This window comes from Scyliorhinus canicula, chromosome 10 (assembly GCF_902713615.1).
Source record: "Scyliorhinus canicula chromosome 10, sScyCan1.1, whole genome shotgun sequence".
Lineage (NCBI taxonomy): Eukaryota > Metazoa > Chordata > Chondrichthyes > Carcharhiniformes > Scyliorhinidae > Scyliorhinus > Scyliorhinus canicula.
In genome coordinates this window covers 101,231,772-101,251,917 of record NC_052155.1, presented here as the reverse complement: position 1 = coordinate 101,251,917, position 20,146 = coordinate 101,231,772, and the positions used below count along the sequence as shown (strand labels likewise).

The 20,146-nt window shown below is 45.5% G+C and overlaps 1 protein-coding gene across 4 annotated transcripts in view; it reads right to left on the bottom strand.

Annotated features, from left to right (window-relative positions):
* The window catches only part of chd7 (chromodomain helicase DNA binding protein 7), a 322,761-nt gene that overhangs the window by 275,074 nt on the left and 27,541 nt on the right, over positions 1-20,146 (bottom strand). For all 4 annotated transcript variants that reach the window (XM_038809440.1, XM_038809439.1, XM_038809438.1 and 1 more), the window contains one exon: positions 18,070-19,897. In XM_038809440.1, the coding sequence (XP_038665368.1) occupies positions 18,070-19,716 (1,647 nt within the window). In that variant the 5' untranslated portion in view covers positions 19,717-19,897. The remainder of the gene's footprint in view (positions 1-18,069; positions 19,898-20,146) is intronic.

Sequence of the window (20,146 nt, the reverse complement as noted above, 5' to 3'; positions counted from 1 at the left end):
CAGGTTTGATCCCAGGTCAGTGCTCAATTAAGTGATTTTAGTTGGGGTGGCACTGAGCAAGGGGCCATTGCTTAGTTTTGTACGTGGTTAACTTTGTTCTAGTAGGGGGATGGTGGGTGTAATTTTCTTCTTTGTGTTTGTTGGGAGTTGTTATGTTTTGCATATGTATATTTGTGCAGGGGCAGGATGCTTAGCGCCATGGGCAGGGGCTACCAGGCGAGCTGGGCAGGCTAGCTCACGGAAGTGCAGTGGGGTGGGGCGAGCAGGTGACTAGTTTGATATGGGGGCTTGGGATTGTTGTCTTGTTAGTGGGGCGGGGGGGGGGGATTGTTCTGCTGACAGGGGTGGGGCTGGCATTGGGAGACAAATTGGAGGTCAAGGATGGTGGGCGCCTGAGGTCAGGCCTGAGGAGGCGCAAGACTCGAGCTAGAGGCTGGCCTAAGAGAGGTGGTGGTTGATCGGCAGGGGCGGGGGGTGGGTAGGTGCACCCCCCCCCAAACAGACTGATGACATAGAATGTGAGGAGCGCTGAATGCAACGGTCAAGATGGCTCGCGTATTTGAAGAGGTTGAAGGCGGACGAGGCCATGCTACAGGAGACAGACCGGAGCTGGTATGGGAAGCGCTGAAGGCAGTGGTTAGGGGGGAGCTAATTTTGATACTGGCTCATAAGGAGAAGGTGGAGCGGGCAGACATGGATAGGTTGGTTATGGAAATACTCCAGGTGGACAGAAGGTATTCTGAAGCACCGGAGGCGGGACTGTTGTAGGAGCGGCAGAAGCTGCAGATGGAGTTTGGTCTGTTATCCACAGAGAAGACAGTGGTGCAGTTGAGGAAAGCGAGGGGGGCAGTATCTGAGTATGGGGAGAAGGCCAATAGGTTGCTTGCTCACCAGCTAAGGAAGAGGGAGGCGGCCAGGGAGATAGGAAGAGTGAAGGACAGAAATGGGGGACACTGTCTTGGACCCAGTGGAGGTGAATGGGGTGTTCAAGGAGTTTTATAGTCGGCTGTATGAGTCGGAACCCCCAGCTGGGGTGGAGGGGATGAGGCAGTCTTTGGAAGGGTTGGAGTTTCCAAAGGTGGAGGAAAGGTTGGTGGAGGGGTTGTGAGCCCTTATCGGGATTGTAGTAGTAGTAGAGGGATTGGAGGCCGTGCAGTCAGGCAAGGTCTCGGGGCCGGATGGCTATCCAGTGGAATTTTACAAGTAGTTTTGTGGGATGCTAAGCCCGCTGCTGGTGAGGGCATTTAATCAGGCAAGGGAGCGGGTGTCCTTCCCCCAACAATGTCACAGGCTTCGATTTTATTGATCCTGAAGCAGGAGAAGGACCCAGAGCAATGTGGGTCATACAGACCAACCGCCCTACTGAATGTCAGTGCTAAATTGCAGCCCAAAATTCTGGCCTCAAGGATAGAGGACTGTGTTCAGAGGGTGATGGGGGAAGACCAGACGGGGTTTGTTTAAGGCAGGCAGTTAACAGCCAACATTAGAAGGCTCCTAAATGTGATCATGATGCCCTCCGAGGGGAGGGAGGCGGGAGATGGTGCTCGCTATGGATGCGGAGAAGGCCTTTGACCAGGTGGAATGGAATTATTTGTGGGAGGTCCTGGGTTTGGACAGGGCTTTATTGTCTGGGTTTGGTTGCTGTACCAGGCACCGGTGGGGACTGTGCGGACGAACCAGGTGAGTTCAGATGACTTTAGCCTGCACCGGGGAACAAGGCAAGGATGTGCCCTCTCCCCACTGTTGTTTGCCTTGGCTATAGAACCATTGGCGATGGCACCAAGGGCATCTACGGACAAGGGGGGGGGGGAAGGAAGACTCGTTATATGCAGACGACCTAGTCCTATATATTTCTGACCCGTTTTGGGGCCCGGGGGGGGGGGGGGGGGGGGGGGGGGGGGGGGGGGATTATGCAGATCTTAGGGGAATTTGGCCGGTTCTCTGGGTACAAATTGGATATGGGTAAAAGTGAGGGTTGTGTGATCCAGGCGAGGGGGCAGGAAACGAGACTGGGGGAGTTGCCGTTTAAAGTGGTGGGAGGGAGTTTTCGCTATTTGGGTATTCAGGTGGCACGAGGATGGGAGCAGTGGCACAAGTTAAATCTGGGCCGGTTAGTTGAACAAATAAAGGAGGACTTTCGGAGGTAGGACATGCTCCCGTTGTCTCTGGTGGGGAGGGTACAGACCGTAAAAATGATGGTCCTACCAAGATTTTTGTTTGTTTTCCACTGCCTCCCTATTTTTATACCAAAGGCCTGTTTTAAGCGGGTGAGTAGGGTTTGTGCGGGCGGGTAAAACCCCACAAGCAAAGAAAGTACTGTAAGAATGGAGTTGGGGGGGGGGCGCCTGGCACTGCCGAACTTCAGGAACTACTACTGGGCATCAAATATAACCGTAATTAGGAAGTGGGTAGTGGGGGAGGGGTCGGTGCAGGATCTGATAGAGGTGGCCTCATGTAAGGGCACAAGTTTGGAGGCATTGCTAACGGCTCCTCTCCCGTTCTCACTGGCTCGGTACTCCACAAGCCCAGTGGTAGTGGCAGCCCCGAGGGTTTGGGGACAGTGGCGGAAGCATATGGGAGTGGAGAGAGCATCGGCGTGGGTGTCAATTTGCGGTAATCACTGGTTTGCCCCGGGGAAGATGGATTGGGGGGGGGTTTCGGAGGTGGCAGAGAGCAGGGATTGAGGGGCTGGTGGATCAATTTATTGATGGCAGCTTTCCTTGTTTGGAAGATTTGGAGGAGTTTGAATTGCCGGGTGGGAATGGGTTTCGATATCTGCAGGCAAGGGCTGTTGCGCGAAGGCAGGTTTCGACCTTTCCGCTTCTACCGCCACAGGGGACACAGGATAAGGTAGTTTCTGGAACGGGGGTGGGGAGTGGAAGGTATCGGAAATCTATAAAGAACTTATGGAGTGGGAGGAAACCTAGATAGGTGAGATAAAGCGTAAATGGGAAGATGAGCTGGGTAAGGAGGTAGAGGCGGGTCTGTGGGAGGATGCGCTCAGTACAGTCAACATGTCCTCATCATGTGTGGGCTCAGCCTGATACAATTCAAGGTGGTTCACCGGGCACATATGACGGTGGCCTGAATGATCAGCTTTTTTGGGGTGGAGGACTGGTGTGTGAGGTGTGCAAACCATGTCCACATGTTTTGGGCATGCCCGAAGCTTTGGAGATACTGGCAGGGATTTGCAGATGGCATGTCCACGGTAATAAAGGGTGGTGTCGAGTCCAGAGGTGACGATTTTTGGAGTGTCGGTAGATCAGGGAGTCCAGGGGGCGAGAGAACCTGACGTTTTGGCCTTTGCCTCCTTGGTAGCCCGGAGACAGATATTGCTAGCATGGAGGGACCCGAAGCCCCCAAAATCAGGAGTTTGGGTTAGCAACATGGCTGGGTTTCTTAGACTTGAGAAAATTATGTTCATGGGAAGTTCAGCTATTTTTTGTTCAGATTAGGCAGGAACAGGGGGAGATGGAGTGATGTGTTACGCACTGAACTAGGTTTCCATTCGTATTTGTATCTTTTATTGTTATAAAACAATAAATGCCTTAATAAAATGTTATAAAAAAAGTGAAAACATCCAAGTTAAAGCAAAATTAAAAAACAAGATGTATAAAATAGCTTGCAATGGGGCAGATGATCACAATTTAGCATTCAAATACAGTACTGAAGCACATATGGGAGTAGGAATTGTGACATCATTTGCATTATGGCAGAAAAAAAATCTAGGCATAGTTCAAAAGTAGCTTCACAATTCATAACATCTGAAAACAAAAATGGTTAACTAGATCCACAGGTCAGGCAGAATAGAATAGGGGGCAGCACGGTTGCATTGTGGTTAGCACAATTGCTTCACAGCTCCAGGGTCCCAGGTTTGATTCCCGGCTTGGGTCACTGTCTGCGCGGAGTCAGCAGTTCTCCCTGTGTGTGCGTGGGTTTCCTCCGGGTGCTCCGGTTTCCTCCCACAGTCCAAAGATAATAAGAACATAGGAACATAAGAACTAGGAGCGGGAGTAGGCCATCTGGCCCCTCGAGCCTGCTCCACCATTCAATGAGATCATGGCTGATCTTTGGTTGACTCAGCTCCACTTTCCGGCCTGAACATCATAACCCTTAATCCCTTTATTCCTCAAAAAACTAACTATCTTTACCTTAAAAACATTTAATGAAGGAGCCTCAACTGCTTCACTGGGCAAGGAATTCCATAGATTCACAACCTTTTGGGTGAAGAAGTTCCTCCTAAACTCAGTCCGAAATCTACTTCCCCTTATTTTGAGGCTTTGCCCCCTAGTTCTGCTTTCACCTGCCAGTGGAAACAACCTGCCCGCATCTATCCTATCTATTCCCTTCATATTTTTTGTTCCTATAAGATCCCCCCTCATCCTTCTAAATTCCAACGAGTACAGTCCCAGTCTACTCAACCACTCCTCGTAATCCAACCCCTTCAGCTCTGGGATTAACCTAGTGAATCTCCTCTGCATACCATCCAGTGCCAGTATGTCCTTTCTCAAGTAAGGAGACCAAAACTGAACACAATACTCCAGGTCTGGCCTCACTAACACCTTATACAATTGCAGTATAACCTCCCTAGTCTTAAACTCCATCCCTCTTAATCATCTGTTGCACCTGTAAACCAACTTTCTGTGTCTCATGCACTAGCACACCCAGGTCTCTCTGCTCTGCACAGCAGCATGCTTTAATATTTTATTTAAATAATAATCCCGTTTGCTGTTATTCCTACCAAAATGGATAACCTCACATTTGTCAACATTGTATTCCATCGGCCAGACCCTAGCCCATTCACTTAACCTATCCAAATCCCTCTGCAGACGTCCGGTATCCTGTGCACTTTTCGCTTTACCACTCATCTTAGTGTCATCTGCAAACTTGGACACATTGCCCTTGGTCCCCAACTCCAAATCATCTTTTTTTTTTTTTAGAACAGTACAGCACAGAACAGGCCCTTCGGCCCTCAATGTTGTGCCGAGCCATGATCACCCTACTCAAACCCACGTATCCACCCTATACCCGTAACCCAACAACCCCCCCCCCCCCCCCCCCCCCCCCCCCCCCCCCCCCCCCCCCCCCCCCCCCCCCCCCCCCCCCCCCCCCCCCCCACCCCCCCCCCCCCCCCCCCCCCCCCCCCCCCCCCCCCCCCCCCCCCCCCCCCCCCCCCCCCCCCCCCCCCCCCACTAACCTTACGGGCCAATTAGCATGGCCAATCCACCTAACCCGCACATCTTTGGACTGTGGGAGGAAACCGGAGCACCCGGAGGAAACCCACGCACACAGGGGGAGGACGTGCAGACTCCACACAGACAGTGACCCAGCCGGGAATCGAACCTGGGACCCTGGAGCTGTGAAGCATTTATGCTAACCACCATGTACCCTGCTGCCCTAAATTTGTAATTTGTAAATTGTGAACAATTGTGGGCCCAACACAGATCCCAGAGGGAAACCACTAGCTACTGATTGCCAACCAGAGAAACACCCATTAATCCCCACTCTTCGCTTTCTATTAATTAACCAATCCTCTAATCCTCTATCCTTAATGCCATGCATCTTTATTTTATGCAGGTTAGGTGGATTGGCCATGCTAAAATTGTACTTAAGTGTCCAAAATTGCCCTCAGTGTTGGGTGGAGTTGCTGGGTTGTGGGGATAGGGTGGAGGTGTGGACCTTGGGTGGGGTGCTCTTTCCAAGAGCCGGTGCAGACTCGATGGGCCGAATGGCCTCCTTCTGCACTGTAAATTCTATGTAACTATGTAAGAGAAGACAAATCAAAAGTAAAATACATACAAGTATTAATCAGACTAGGAACTTTGTGCCCAGCTAAAGACCAGTGACAAAGAAAATGTCCTGGTGCCTGCTCAACCCGTGCTGAAAGGTTCAGGAGAAGTAAATGATTTGAGGTTTTATGCTCAGGTGTTGGGACAAGCTCAGGAAGGCTCACTAGGAAAATGTTAATTAAAGAACGGAGAAAAATGTGATCTCAGTTTTTAAAACGAAATTGAAGTTACATTTTGTGCAAAACCAGCTAAGGAAACCAGAGGAGATGACCAGCTAAAAAGACGTAGTTAAAAGTGAAAACTTTGCATTTGGATTCAACATGGACCAGAGTGCCATCTAGTGTAGCAATCTTGGCTTAACCAGGGTATTCAAAAAGATTGGATCAATCTTGGAGGAGAGAAGACACTGATTTTGGACAGAAATTGACATATGATCAGCCCTTCAGATGAGACAAGAAACCAAAGCCCAATCTGTTTGTTCCAGTGGTTTATGTGGACACTAAAATGATGGTACTGTATTATTTGAAGCGAAACAGGAAGTCTGCAGACCCCGACGAAAATAGGAGCAAATGGTCATTCAGAGCTGTTACTACGTCTAGCTGTGCCCAAAATGTCAGCTTCATTTTTGATAAATTATATTCAATGCATCTCAAAAAATAAACTGCAGATAAAGTTGAGATATTATAAAGCAGGCTTTGAGTGCAAGATTTACTAAATGGTCTGATCAGGTTCCAAATCAAATTCTAATCCAAATAGATTGGATGACCTTTTCACTAGAATAACTAGTGCTGAAGGCCATTTGGCCCATCAAGTCTGCACCAACCCTCCAAAAGAGCACCTTACATAGACCCAGACCCCCACCCCTGCAACCCCACCTAACCTTTTGGACACTAAGGAGCAATTGTGCATGGCCAATCCAGCTAACCTGAACTGTGGGAGGAAACCAGAGCACCCGGAGGAAACCCATGCAGACATGGGGAGAATGTACAAACTCCACATAGACAGCCATCCAAGGTCGGAATCGAACACGGGTCCCTGGCGCTGTGAGGCAGCAGTGTTGACCACTGTGCCACCATACTGCCCCATCCCTGATCTTTCCATTTCTGTTTCAAGTGCATTTCACTTATCAAGTATACACATTTTTCTTCAACAAAATTTTCAATGTCAGATCTCTATTCTAGAATCAGAGGCAACGGCAGCTCTGGAAGAATTAACACATTCTATAACACTCACCTATCAGCATTATATTCCTAAAATATGTAAACTTTCAATTAAACAAGAAATACCAAGAAATCTGTCAAAATATCTTTAAATGCAGCAGGAAGCTTTGGACTATTTTTTGAGTCTTAAATTAGTATCTAAACTTCCTAAAATAATATTTAGACACTTAAACTTTGACATTCATAACAGATGATCACTTTCTACCCAGTTAGTTGAAAAAGTGAATGATCTCAACAGCCTAATGGGCAGACAACACAGATCAGAACAGCAAGCCTGACAAGCCAAACATCGCAGTTAGGTAGCAAATGGACAGTTAAATTCGATCTTAACAGACCGGGACTACTGAGGGAATAAAAAATGTCAGAATTACTGCTTCAATCACTTCAAAAAGGTGCTTGTAGATTATTGGAGGAGAATGTGACTGGGTTTGTCTTAAATCTCTACCTTAGCATGTTGAAACCATCTCGACTCTCACAAAGGAACATCCATCTGGACCACGGTAGTGGCAAGTAGTGGGGTGTGGGCACAACTGTCTCTGGAACTGGATCCCAGTATGAATTTATTGGAGAAAACTGGGGGCAAATGGCTAATGGCTCTGCAAGTATTGGTGCCAAATTGGTGATGAATTTGAGGAACTAAAGTTGCATAATAGTCTAATTTACAAAGTCTGAAACAAAGCAGTGAACTCAAAATCAAACTGCATCACATTAGAGCAGTGTTTTTCAAACAGTTTTTCCGGCGACCCATTTTTGCCAACCTTCGGGTCCCATTCCGGGCGATTGTCTCGACCTATGCCAACCGTCAGTCGTGACCCACACGAGCCGAAATTCATGACCCACCATTTTCATTTACCTTTAATGCGACCGGTGAGTCTGCTTGGTCCTCACGATCTCACTTGCTTTGTCACTCAATGTTACATTTCTGTATGGGTTGTTCATCAGAGATCGTGGAGCTCACACCAGCACTGGTTTGTCCTGCTGTAGATTTTCCTGAGCCACTCTCTCCAGCACGCTTAATTGAGAGATCCTGGCCTATTAGCATCTCTGGCCCTCTCTTCCCAAGATCCAAGCGATGGCAAAGGAGTTGATCGGGTTCATGGAGCTGATGGGGGGGGGGGGGGTCGACTCCTGGAGGTTTAGACAGCAGACGGTTAGGGAATTTTCTTTCTACTCACAGAGTGTATTCCCGGATCGACTTTTTCATTCGGAGTAGGGATATGCTGGCAGAACACAGGGTACTTGGCCATCACTATCTCGGACCATGCCCCACATTGGGTGGAACTGCAGGTCAGTGAGGAGAGCTTCCAGCGCTCGCAGTAGCAATTGGACATGGGTCGGTTGGCGTATGAGGCGGTGTGCGCGAAAGTAAGGGTGTGCTGGACTATCTGCAGGTCAATGACCCGGTGGAAGTCTCAGCAGCGGTGGTCTGGGAGGCGCTGAAGGCAGTGGCGAGGGGAGTTGATTTCAATCTGAGCACAGAGACAGGAAAGATATGGCAGAGACGGACCGGCTGATCAAGGAAATCCTACAGATAGATCGGAGGTATACGGTGACCCCAGGGGTGGAACTGTTAAGGGAGCATCGGAGGCTGCAGGCTGAGTTTGGGGTACTGTCCACGGGCAAGGCAGTGGAGCAACTTAGAAAGGCGAGGGGGACGCAGTAGGAATATGGGGAGAAGGCCAGCAGAATGCTGCCACAGCAGTTGAGGAAGAGGGAGGCAGCCAGGGGAATTGATAAGGTGGTCGACGGGGATGGGAACCTGGTAGGGGATTCGGCTGGGCTAAATAGGGCCTTCAGGGATTTTTATAGCGGACTTTACCGCTCGGAGCCGAGCCCCCCACGGAGCCCCGAGGGAATGAAACGTTTTCTGGATGGGCTGTTATTCCGAAGGGTGGACAGGGAGCAGGTGGGTGAGTTGGGGGTTCCGATTAGGGACGAAGAAATTTCTGAGGCTTGAAGGCAACGCAGTCGGGCAAGGCTCCGGGGCCGGATGGATTCTCGGTAGAGTTATACAAGAAATTTTCGGGAATATTGGGGCCGTTGCTGGTCAAGGTTTATAACGAGGCATGGGATAGACGCGAGTTAAGCATTTTGAGCAGTTTGCCATTCACGGATGTCATGTCTAGGGTATTGAAGACAAGGGTGGAAATAAGTCCAGCGGTAGCGATCTTTGGGGGTTGGAGGACCCAGGTGTTCAGGAGGAAGAGGCAAATGTTCTGGCCTTTTCCTGCTTGGTAGCACGGTGACGGATACTACTGGCTTGGAGGGAGTCTAAGCCTCCCAAAGTCAGAGGCCTGGTTAACCGACATGGCGAGCTTTCTCGGCCTGGAAAAGATTCGCCTTGTTACGGTCGTTGTCAGGGTTCGCCCGGAGGTGGCAACCATTCATTGACTTCTTTGCGGGAAGTATAGAGTAGGGGGTAAATAGGCGGGCTCTTGGAGGGACGGATGTCGCTGGTTGCTTTTTGATTACTGTTCTTTGTACTCTTTTGTTTTTTTTGTATTGTACTGTGGTTGTTTGTTATTCCAAAAATACCTCATTAAAAATTGTTTGTTTAAAAAAAAACAATTAAAGCTGAGAATATTTACTTCTAGAAGATTAAAATTCCATTGTTCATAAAGAAAATAAAATTCATGCTAGGATTTTCCATCCACTCAAACTCTATAGCATTCCTGTCCAAAACTAACCATGGCTCAGCTTCTCAGATCAGAACTTTGAAAATTAGCATTTTCATATTAATATGGGAACCTAGTTTCAAGTAACCAAATTTAAATAATGAATGTTCCTGCAATGGCCACTTGAAGGAATCCATCTTTTCAAACAAAGTTAGTTTAACCTATGGAGGCACATTTTAAATAAATCTGGAGGGGTGTGGGCTCAAGCTCCACTCTAGGACTTGGAGCACAAAAACCTAGGCTGACACCCAGGTAATCGAGAACTCAGTGCAGTGCTGAAGCCCTTTCTACTCTCTCAGGTGGACATGAAAGATTCAAGAAGAGCAGGGAACATATCTGCAGTGTCCTGCCATATGTATCATAGAATTCCTACACTGCAGAAGAAGGCCATTGGGCCCATCAAGTCTGCAACAACACTCTGAAAGAGCAGCTAACCACTGTGCCACCATGATGCCCTTCAATCAACATCACAAAAAAAGATATCTGGTCATTATCATATTGTTATTTGTTGCGAGCATATTGCTCATCATGTTGTCTGCATTACAGCAGATTACACACCATTAAGTATTTCATTAGCTAGAAAGCACTTTGGAACATCGAGATCACCAAAGGCGCTGTAAATGTAAGCCTTTTTTACAATGGCCCATACATATTCCTATTGCAGCTAAAATGGCAGGGAATTTGGAGAAGCATTACACCTTTAAGCAGTTGAAGGGGAAAAAATGATTTCAATCACTGAAGGATTCAGCTCACTTCCTGTTTCAACCAATGATGGCTAAAAAATGCATAACATAATTATCTGATGAACATAATCCTGTTCATCATGTCCACAAGTGAAAACATGTAGACACCAGAATAGATGTGTACATTAGCTTGCCATATCTAGAATTTGCATTTTGAAGCCATTTTTCATAACGAGTTAACCGGTATGTGAGCAACTTTAAAGTACTTCAAATTTAATATTCATCAGCATATTAATAAATCCTTCATATACTAATATTTGCAGAATAAAAAAAGTTCAATTTATAAACCAAGTAGTTGCAACTGTTGTTGGGTTAAATTCAGTATCCGAACCACTGCTTTGCAACAAGTGATCCCAGCCTGAAGCCTCAATTTCTTTTTAATTTTTTTAAAATTTAGCGTACCCAATTCATTTTTTCCAATTAAGGGGCAATTTAGCGTGGCCAATCCACCTACCCTGCACATCTTTTGGGTTGTGGGGGTGAAACCCACGCAAACACAGGGAGAATGTGCAAACTCCACACGGACAGTGACCCAGGGCCGGGATCGAACCTGGGACCTCGGCGCCGTGAGGCCGCAGTGCTAACCTCAATTATCTAAAATAAGCCTCAATTTAAAGAAACTGTTGATCGATTTTAAAGATCTGCCGCGACATGGGTCTTTTCATACATTATCACATTACTAAACCTGTAAATGAATATCTGAGAAAAAGTACATTGAGGGGCTTTAATAAATGTAAAATGATTTAGAAAAGATAAACTCAAGATTATTTGAGAATTATAGACTGGCAAACAGGTCTGCCATTTGTCCTGTCGTGTCTGCACTGCCTCTCTGTAAAAACTCAGCTAGTCCCACGCATCAGACATTTCCCAATAAAAATGTTCTTTCTTTAGATGCTTTGATTCTTTTTTGGAAGCTACAATTAAATCTGTCACCCCTACACTCGGAGTGCATCCCAGATCCAAACCAAAAGGTTTTTCATGTCAACACTGTTCTTTTGACCATCAGCCAGCTTAAATCGGTTTCTTCTGGCTCTCAATGGGAACTGTTTCTCACAATCTACTCTTATCTGGATGCTTCATGATTTTGGACACTTTGATCAAATCTCTGTTCAGCTTTCCCAAAGAACAACACCAGCTCCTCCATTATAATAATAACCTTTTATTGTCACAACTATGAAGTTACTGTGATAAGCTCCTAGTACGCATGTAAGCGAAGTAGTTTATTCCTGGAACCACCCTGCCCAATGCTTTACATCCCTCCTGAAATGCTGCATGCAGAAAAGCACAAAGTTTCACTTATGGTCAGTGTTTTCTAGGGGATCACCATAATATCCTTGCTTTTGCAGCTATTTGTAAAACCCAGGATCCAAAATGTTTTTTCAACCACTTTCTCAACCTGTTCTGCTGCCTTCAGTGATTTGTGTACTTATACCTCAAGCACCCCAGTTCTTTCACCCCCTTCCTAATTGTACCATTAGTTTATGTTGCCTCCCCTAACTTGCTGATCCAAGATATATCACTTCACACTTCTCTGTATTAAATTTCAATTCAATGTCTATGTAAATTTCACTAGGCTGTCCAAACTAAATTAGGACAGTTAGAGTCACAAATCTTACAAGATATTCTTCCAATTCCAGGAGGAGAATTGCCCATCACTGCAAAAAGAAATTTGTTTTACACCACAGAAAATAAATTTGTTTTACACCACAGGATATATTAAAATTGACAGATTTTGTTGAATTACGAATGGAAAGTTACTTTTTCAGAACTACATAGTTAACCCATTGACATACTTTCACCAAAAATTTCTGCTTAAAATACACCTTTAATGACCATTGGGAAGGAACTTCTGCTTATAATACTCGGTGGAGTGTGGCAACTAGGGGATTTTCACAGCAATTTCATTGCAGTATTAATGTAAGCCTACTTGTGACAATAATTACGATAATAGATTGTACCAGAGAAACCATATGCACAAGAAATGCAAAGTGTAAAAAAATCTAGCTGGCATGCTAAACTAACTCAACTTAGTATTCAATTGAGTTTTGAGTACCCCTAAATCTACAGATCGATCTTCCCTTTGTGGAAGATGATGCAAGATCTGTATCATCGTTGGAAGTTGCTACTATTGTGTCGTATTTTAATATTTTCTTAAGGACATGGGGAGACCACACTAAGTAAAATAAAAAAGCTTCGACTTATTCACAGTAACGGTACATACACTACCCGGGAATCCCTACCAGCTTCCTTCTCTGGTCGATGCCTTATCGGCCTACTTTTTATACAATCGTTTAGAGTTCCCCCTCAGCAAGGGAGCTCGTACTACACGGGGAAGATCATCATTCCCATCCCGCAAGTCCCATACTACATTCCACCCCCCCACCCCAACACCCCCTCCTCCCCCACACACACCCCCAACGTCGGAAGACCCCCTCAATGCCCAATGAGGAGGAGCAGATGTGATGTACTTGATGTTCCAAATCAGTCGCCGTATTCCTCGTCAGTGAACGTCTGCAACAAGAACGCCAAACGCCATGGTGAACGCTCGACAGGAAGCAGCTGAACTGTTGAAGTCGCTCGGACGCCGACATATCTGTTTCAGAATCGGAAGATACAACGTTGAAAATGTTGGTGTTGAGATAGACAGGAGGTATCACAGCAGGCTGGTTCGGCAGTGGAGTTGGAGGATTCAGGATAGGTTTCTTACAAGGAACCTTACAAGGGAGCAACCTCCGTGAGCAAATATGATCCAAATGGCAAGAGGCAGGTCCTGTTTGACAGACAACAAACCGAGGAGAGCCAACGAGCAGTCATTGAAGTTTCAGGTGTAAGACAGATTCAGGTGTAAAAATGTCAACAAGGTGACATAAAACTGGGCAACGCCCTCGCAAATCTTGGTGACAGCGTACCTTCGTGGCGATGTCCGGGAGAATCAGCATGGCACACCTTCAGGCCGATGTCCAGGAGAATCAGTCGGGTACTAAGCCCATTAACATCTCAATGGGGGCTACCCCAATTAATGCGTGCTTCAGTCCTAAATGAGTAAATAAAACGTGCCAGTCTGGTGTCCATCGAGCATGAACTTTGTTTCTTTAGCCCATGTAACACTCTGCACTCTCTGCCAAGCTATTCCATTCCAGATGGGCATGTGCAAACATGAAGAATTCCTTTAACTTTTCACAAAAGCAGCAAATTCGTCAGTCATACAAGAGGCCCCATTATCTGTTATGAGCACCTCAGCGATCCCTTGGGTGGAAAAAGCAATGTGCAATCGCTCAATGTTCGCCCAGGAGGTAATCTCCGCCTTCTTGTGGGCCTCCAGCCACCAGAGTAGGCATCTACCAGGACGAGAAACATCGAACCCAAGAACGGACTGACAAAATTGGCTTGTATGCCAGCCCAAGGGCACCCCGGCCATTCCCCAAGGCGTAGGGGTGCAGCCACGAGGAATGTCTGGTGCTCTTGACAGATCGAACACTGTTGGGCCAACAACTCGCTATCAGGGTCAACCACATAACTTCTCGTCAGCTTCTTCATGTTGGATACTCCAGGGTGCCCATTGTGAAGGTCCTTCAACACGATTGGCTGGTCCTTAGCCAAAACAACACACCATGATCCATAGGAGGATACCATCTGGCTGGTTTAACACACTGGGCTAAATAGCTGGCTTTTAAAGCAGACCAAGGCAGGCCAGCAGCATGGTTCAATTCCTGTACCAGCCTCCCCGAACAGGTGCCGGAATGTGGCGACTAGGGGCTTTTCACATTAACTTCATTTGAAGCCTACTTCTCACAATAAGTGATTTTCATTTCATCTTCCACGGTCAGCTCCGAGAACGGAGGAAAAAGCCTTCAATTCCCCTAGTAGCTGCCGATGCTGGCCATTGTATAGCACCAGATGCCGCACCATGGCAAAGACGGGGTCTGTCTGCAACAAGTGATTGGCAAGATGTCCATAAAATTCAGAAGAACGACCTTTGTGTCCACCATAGGGGGATTCAGTCTGCAGATGAAGACACTCAATGCATCAGCAAGCGCAATCTGGGTCCGTGGGCTCTGCTCGAAAAGAGTATTCGTAAGCAGCCAAAAACAAGGTCCAGCACTGAATCCCTGCGGAAGCTATTGGCGAGATTGCCTTGTCTTCACGGAAGAGACCCAGTAATAACCTGTGATCCTTGATGATAAAGAAATGGCAGTGTGTCCACACAGAGTAAACTAAAGAATTTAAGAGTTATTCACAATAATGGTATATACACTACCCACTAGATCCCTTCTCTGGTCGGTGGCTTACTGGCTGACCTTTGGTTAATAAGAGTTGGGGCGGGGGAGCTCGTACTCCACGAGGACAATAATCATTCCCACCTAGTAAGTCCCATGCAGGATATTACAACTATATTTTTCACATATTAACTTAATAGTCTTTAGTTCTACTATTGTTACAGATTTTATAGTAATATTGAGAACTTAAACTAAATTGTCGAATATTTCACATTCTCTCCTAAACCATCTTATTCTGGGTTGCAGAGGTTGAACTTTTCAAATTTTTCCTCGAAGATCAGACCCTTATATTGGAATCATCCTTGTAATTTTTATTTTGCTCTGCATCTCCACAATATACATTGTAAGAGTGTTAATTGGAACTTTACTTCAGTTATGGGCAATCTGTACAGTGCTGCCTAAGTCAACATACATCCCAACAATTGTTTCTATTCAGAATTTCCTTCACTGCATTTAGACATTGACAAGTCCACTATTACTCCCAAAAGAGTTTGATTCATCAGACACTAATTCATTTCATACTTGAAATAAAAATATTTTTAAAAATCTATTTGCAACTTAGGTCTGTTGCCAAACACACCACTGGTTATGAGACAAAAAATAAATAGCGGGGCTAGTTAGGAATTGTGCATTTAAGAGCATACAGAAGTAGGTCAATGATGACTGATTGGTAAAACAGTTGGTAAAACACACTCAAGGCACTGCTGACCATAACTGGTTACTTACTACATTCAGTGGAGTTTCAGATTGTAACGGCAGCTGTTCTGAGACATTTTGCCCAAGTCCAATTCTTAAAACAGCTAAGCAAACCATACTGTGAACTGGAACTAGCATATTGGTCGTCAGGAAATGTTCAAAGAAACAGTTTGCATTTGTGTAAAGTGGTTTTTACAGGTGGTTTTGATCATTTTAAAACTTTAGGTTTTTGTACCAAAATCACTCATAAGCTATTTGAGGTGCAAACAACTTTACAAACAGCAGCACAATTCCAGTTCAGAAAGAAAGCGAAGTAACTAATCACTTACAAAAATTTGAAAATACTTCAACAGATAACCTAAAAACTATTTTATTTTACAAATGATCAAGACACAGTACCTATTCTCTTGATTATTTTTCAAAGAGACATTGGGGTGGGCCATAAAGAAAGTTAATCTAATGGAAATTAAAAATCTATTGATATCCTGCCAGTCAAAACTGTTATCGGCTGTTAACTACTGTGTTAACAGTAACTTGGTCATTAACACTCACATCCCATGAATGAAAAGAAACCCCTGCCTTGCACCAGGTATGAGATTAATGTGAAGTTTTGGTAGATTGCAAAGAGGTGGCAATTATTGCTGGAATGAATTGAGGTAGGTCAAAGAAAGTGAGGAAAGGCAGCCATAGTCTCATAACTTATAACAACACGTTTTCTTTTAGATGTGGGTGATGCTGACAAGGCCATAGTGGCTTGCTTGGCCATTGCAGGACGGTTAGGAGCCAATCACATTGCTGATGGCAGATTTCCTTCCCCAAAAGAAATTAGTGAACCAGAAGGGTTTTTTCGACAATGGATGATAGCTCCATAGTCATCATTATTGGGACTAGCTTTCAATTCCAGATTTAATTGTATTTAAATTCCACCAACTACCATGGTGGGATTGGAGTCCCTGTATCCAAAGCATTAACCTGGGCCTCTATGAATTATTAGTCCAGTAACTTAATCACTATACCATGTCCCGTATATTGATATGGTACCCGTAACATATTAAACATCAAGATGCTTCACAGGAACAATATTAAACTAAGTATGACACCAAGCATGTTAGGTCAGATGGCCAAATGCTTGGTCAAATAGGTAGGTTTTAAGAAGCATCTTAATGGACAGAAGTAGAGAGATGGAGAGTTGTAGGTGGGAATTCAGACCTCAGGGCCTAGACAACTTAATTCATAGCTACCAGTGATGGAGCAATGATTGGAAATGCACTAGGAGGCAGAATTAGGGGAGTAGAATCAGAGGGTTGTAGAGTTGGAGGGGATTACCAAGATAGGGAAGGATAAGAGCATAATGGAATTTGAAACAAGGATGGGAATTTTAAAGTCAAAACATTGCTTTATCCAGATCCCATGTAGTTTGGCAAGCACAAGAATGGGACATGCTGCGAGCTAAGACATAAGTGGCAGAGTCTTGTAGGACCTCAGGTTTACATAGGCTAGAATGTGGGAGACCAGCCAGGATTGCACAGCAAAGGTAACAAAGGCATGGAAGAGGGATTCTGCAGATGACCTGAGATGGCGCAACGTCGAACTATGTCACAGAGGTCACGAATAAGGTCAGATGCTCATCTCAGAATCACATGTGACACCATGGTTGCAACAGATTGTCTTAATCTCAGACTGCTACCATGGAGGGGGATTGAGTCAGTGGTTCGGGAATGGAGCTTGGAGTGGGGACCGAAAACAATGTCTTCAGTCCTACCAATGTATAATCAGAGGAAATTTCTGCTCAGCCAGTACATAATGTACATACAACGTCACGTGATTTTGACTAGTGCAGTTTCAGCAATGTGAGTGATTCAGAAACCAGTTTGAAGAGCCCTGAACAAATATTCATTGGATCACAGTCATGAAGCAACGATGCCAGGATTTAGAAGGAAAGGGAAGGTTGGGGATCTAATGCAAATTATGTTTGAGTGGAAATTTCTTGAGAAATAAAAAGGTTGAAGGAAATATGCACAGTGAAGATACAGTTTAGCATTAAGCCGAGGAAATGAAGTGTAGGCAGCAGGATAGGGAGGGAATTAAGAAAGCAAACAACACGTTTCTTGGTGAGATGGAGAGAATTTGATGCGTGAAGGCTCAGCTCGATGGAGGGCCGGAGGAAATGTTTGCAGGGTAAAAAAGTCAAGAACTCACACAAAGCAACTTATACAGATGGCTTCAATTTTGAATATAAAAAGGTTCACAAGCATAGAAAGGATATGAATATTGAAGGCATAAATATAACTATAGATACACAGCATAGCTCAACACTTAAGCATAGTTGTGTTTTCACCTGCACTATTAACTGAAACATCCAGTCCAGAATATTAGATGCATAACAATCTACCTTAGAATTTGCAACCTGAAGGAGATCTCCATTTCAACCACATATCAATTTGTAGATTTTCTTCAATCTTGCCTAAAACATTAATGCCAAGCTGCATGTTGTTTAAAAACAATCAAATCTCAAGTAACATAAGAGTTGGAAATTCCATTGCTTAATTCACAATGCATATTTTAATAACTTCCTATGCCTTAACAACCATTAATATGCAGCAATTAAAACACATTTTTAATACTCAGATTGCAATTATACTCAGCCATAATTTAGATACATTACTCACCTGATGTTGGGCAGGCACTTGTTGCAATGTGGCCTTAGGTGAAGAATGTTGTGACTGAACCCATGGCTGATGCTGATGAGATGTAGGAGAAGTTTGATGATGCACAGTTGGATGCTGTTTCACAGGTGGACAAGTTGGCAATTGAGGCTGAAAAGGCTGATTTGGGTGCTGCTGGCCAGACATTAGACGCTCCTGCATCACCTGATCAGCATGATTCCCACTGGGACCCAGTGCACCGACTGGTCTTGGAAGGCTGCCAATATCCCTTGGTACAGAAGGGTTTATGTACTGTTGTGTCTGCATGCTCCTGGGACCAATGCTCCTCTGTCCAAGTCCCATGGTACCCGGGGACTGATGTGGCTGTTGAGGCAGAGGCATGCTTGAATAGCTTCCAACCTCCAACTGCATTCCAGCACTGCCAGGCCTAACCTGTGGTGGAGGGGTCCCTGCTGGGTTACTCATAGCTTTCATAGGTGACATTGGAGGTGGAGAAGCGTAAGTTCCCTGAGACTGTGTGGGGTGCATAGTTTGTGCATTAATTTGGTTAAGTGGGCCACCTGGATGTATAGGCTGCTGGTGCATTAGTCCTTGGTTGGTGCCAGCTGGGAATCCCACAGTATTTGGATAGCGGGGTATTGACTGGTTCACAGATGGGTTATTATTAAGGCCTAGGTTTTGATTGATCCCTGTATTACTGTTAACTAATCCCTGATTAATGCTACTATAAGGATATTGTGAATACTGCCCTGAGCTACTTACAGATTGTGAAGGTACTGCTTGGCTACGTGAGCTAAAGTTTAAATTTTGTTGCCTGCTGCTGGCTTGTTGAGAAGGGTTAGGGGAGAATCTAGGACTGTGAGCAATGGAATCGCCATGGAGAGAATTGGGGGGAGGGGGATGAGGGTGGTATTGCTGAGTTGGAGTGTGACGTAAGGAAGGGCCTATGTTGGGGGTTTGTTGAGGCATGTGTGACAAGTGACCTGGTCCTGAAGTTCCCATGAAAGGATTTCCCTGACTGAGGGCTTCTTGACCCTGAGTGAATTGGTTCACCCTCTGCTGCTGTGGCTGGTTGTGCTGTTGCAATGAATAATCACTACGTGTCAGGTAATTCCCCAGCTGTTGCATATGCTGAGCATGCCCTTGCCCTTGAGGTGGTGGCTGTGGTTGCTGCTGCTGGAAGGTAGGTCGGGTTTGGTCTGGCACCTGGACAGCACGTGGTCCCCACATGGAGCTGCTGTCTACAAATTGCTGTCCACACCTTTCGTTCTGCATAGTTGGGTACACTCCCATCTGAGCACCACTGTGAGGGACTGGTGGAACTGAGGGATTGTGGTACTGTGAGTGAGGCGATGCCATGCCATTCCCAGGAGTATTACCAATCATTCGATTAGGCTGATCTACCAGATGTATTTTCTGCTGTTCAAACGGACCAAAATGATCATAATGAGCCAGCTTAGTTTGAGTCTGAGTGGGTGGGGGATGATGCAGGGGCGATTGCATGGAGCCAAATCCTTGATCCATGGGTAGCTGTTGCCCAAGAGCATTCACTGGATTCTCTGAAAAACCACATTCTCCAAGACCTTCAAGCCCTTCACTGAAAATGTTCCCATCATCACCAAACAAACTCAGCATGCCAGGATCTGCCATCTTCCTTGTGCCCACAGTTCTCCTTGTAGCACAAAAAGTTAACTATTCTGTGCTTCACCGCTTCCCTTCAAGGTGTACGTCCTCAAAGCCTTAAATCCTATGACTAATCTCGTGCATGTCACTTCACATTTCCTTAATTTGTTTGGACAGTTCAGTGTCAGGCAAAGTCTGGATAGAGGTCCTAGGTAGAAAATGAAAAAACAAAATTAAATTGAGGACAAAGCGAATGAATAATGTGGCACAGGCAAAGGCAATCAATACGGTCACATTAAGATGTTCCTTCCCTTTATATGGACTGACACAAAAAGAGATGCTAAGCTTTCTAGGAAGTTAAAAAAGTGAAGACTAAAATTGAGCAACACATTCTCAGTCTTTCACTTACCGTTTGTACCAAGAGTACCCCACACAATGTATTATTCATAACCAGTGC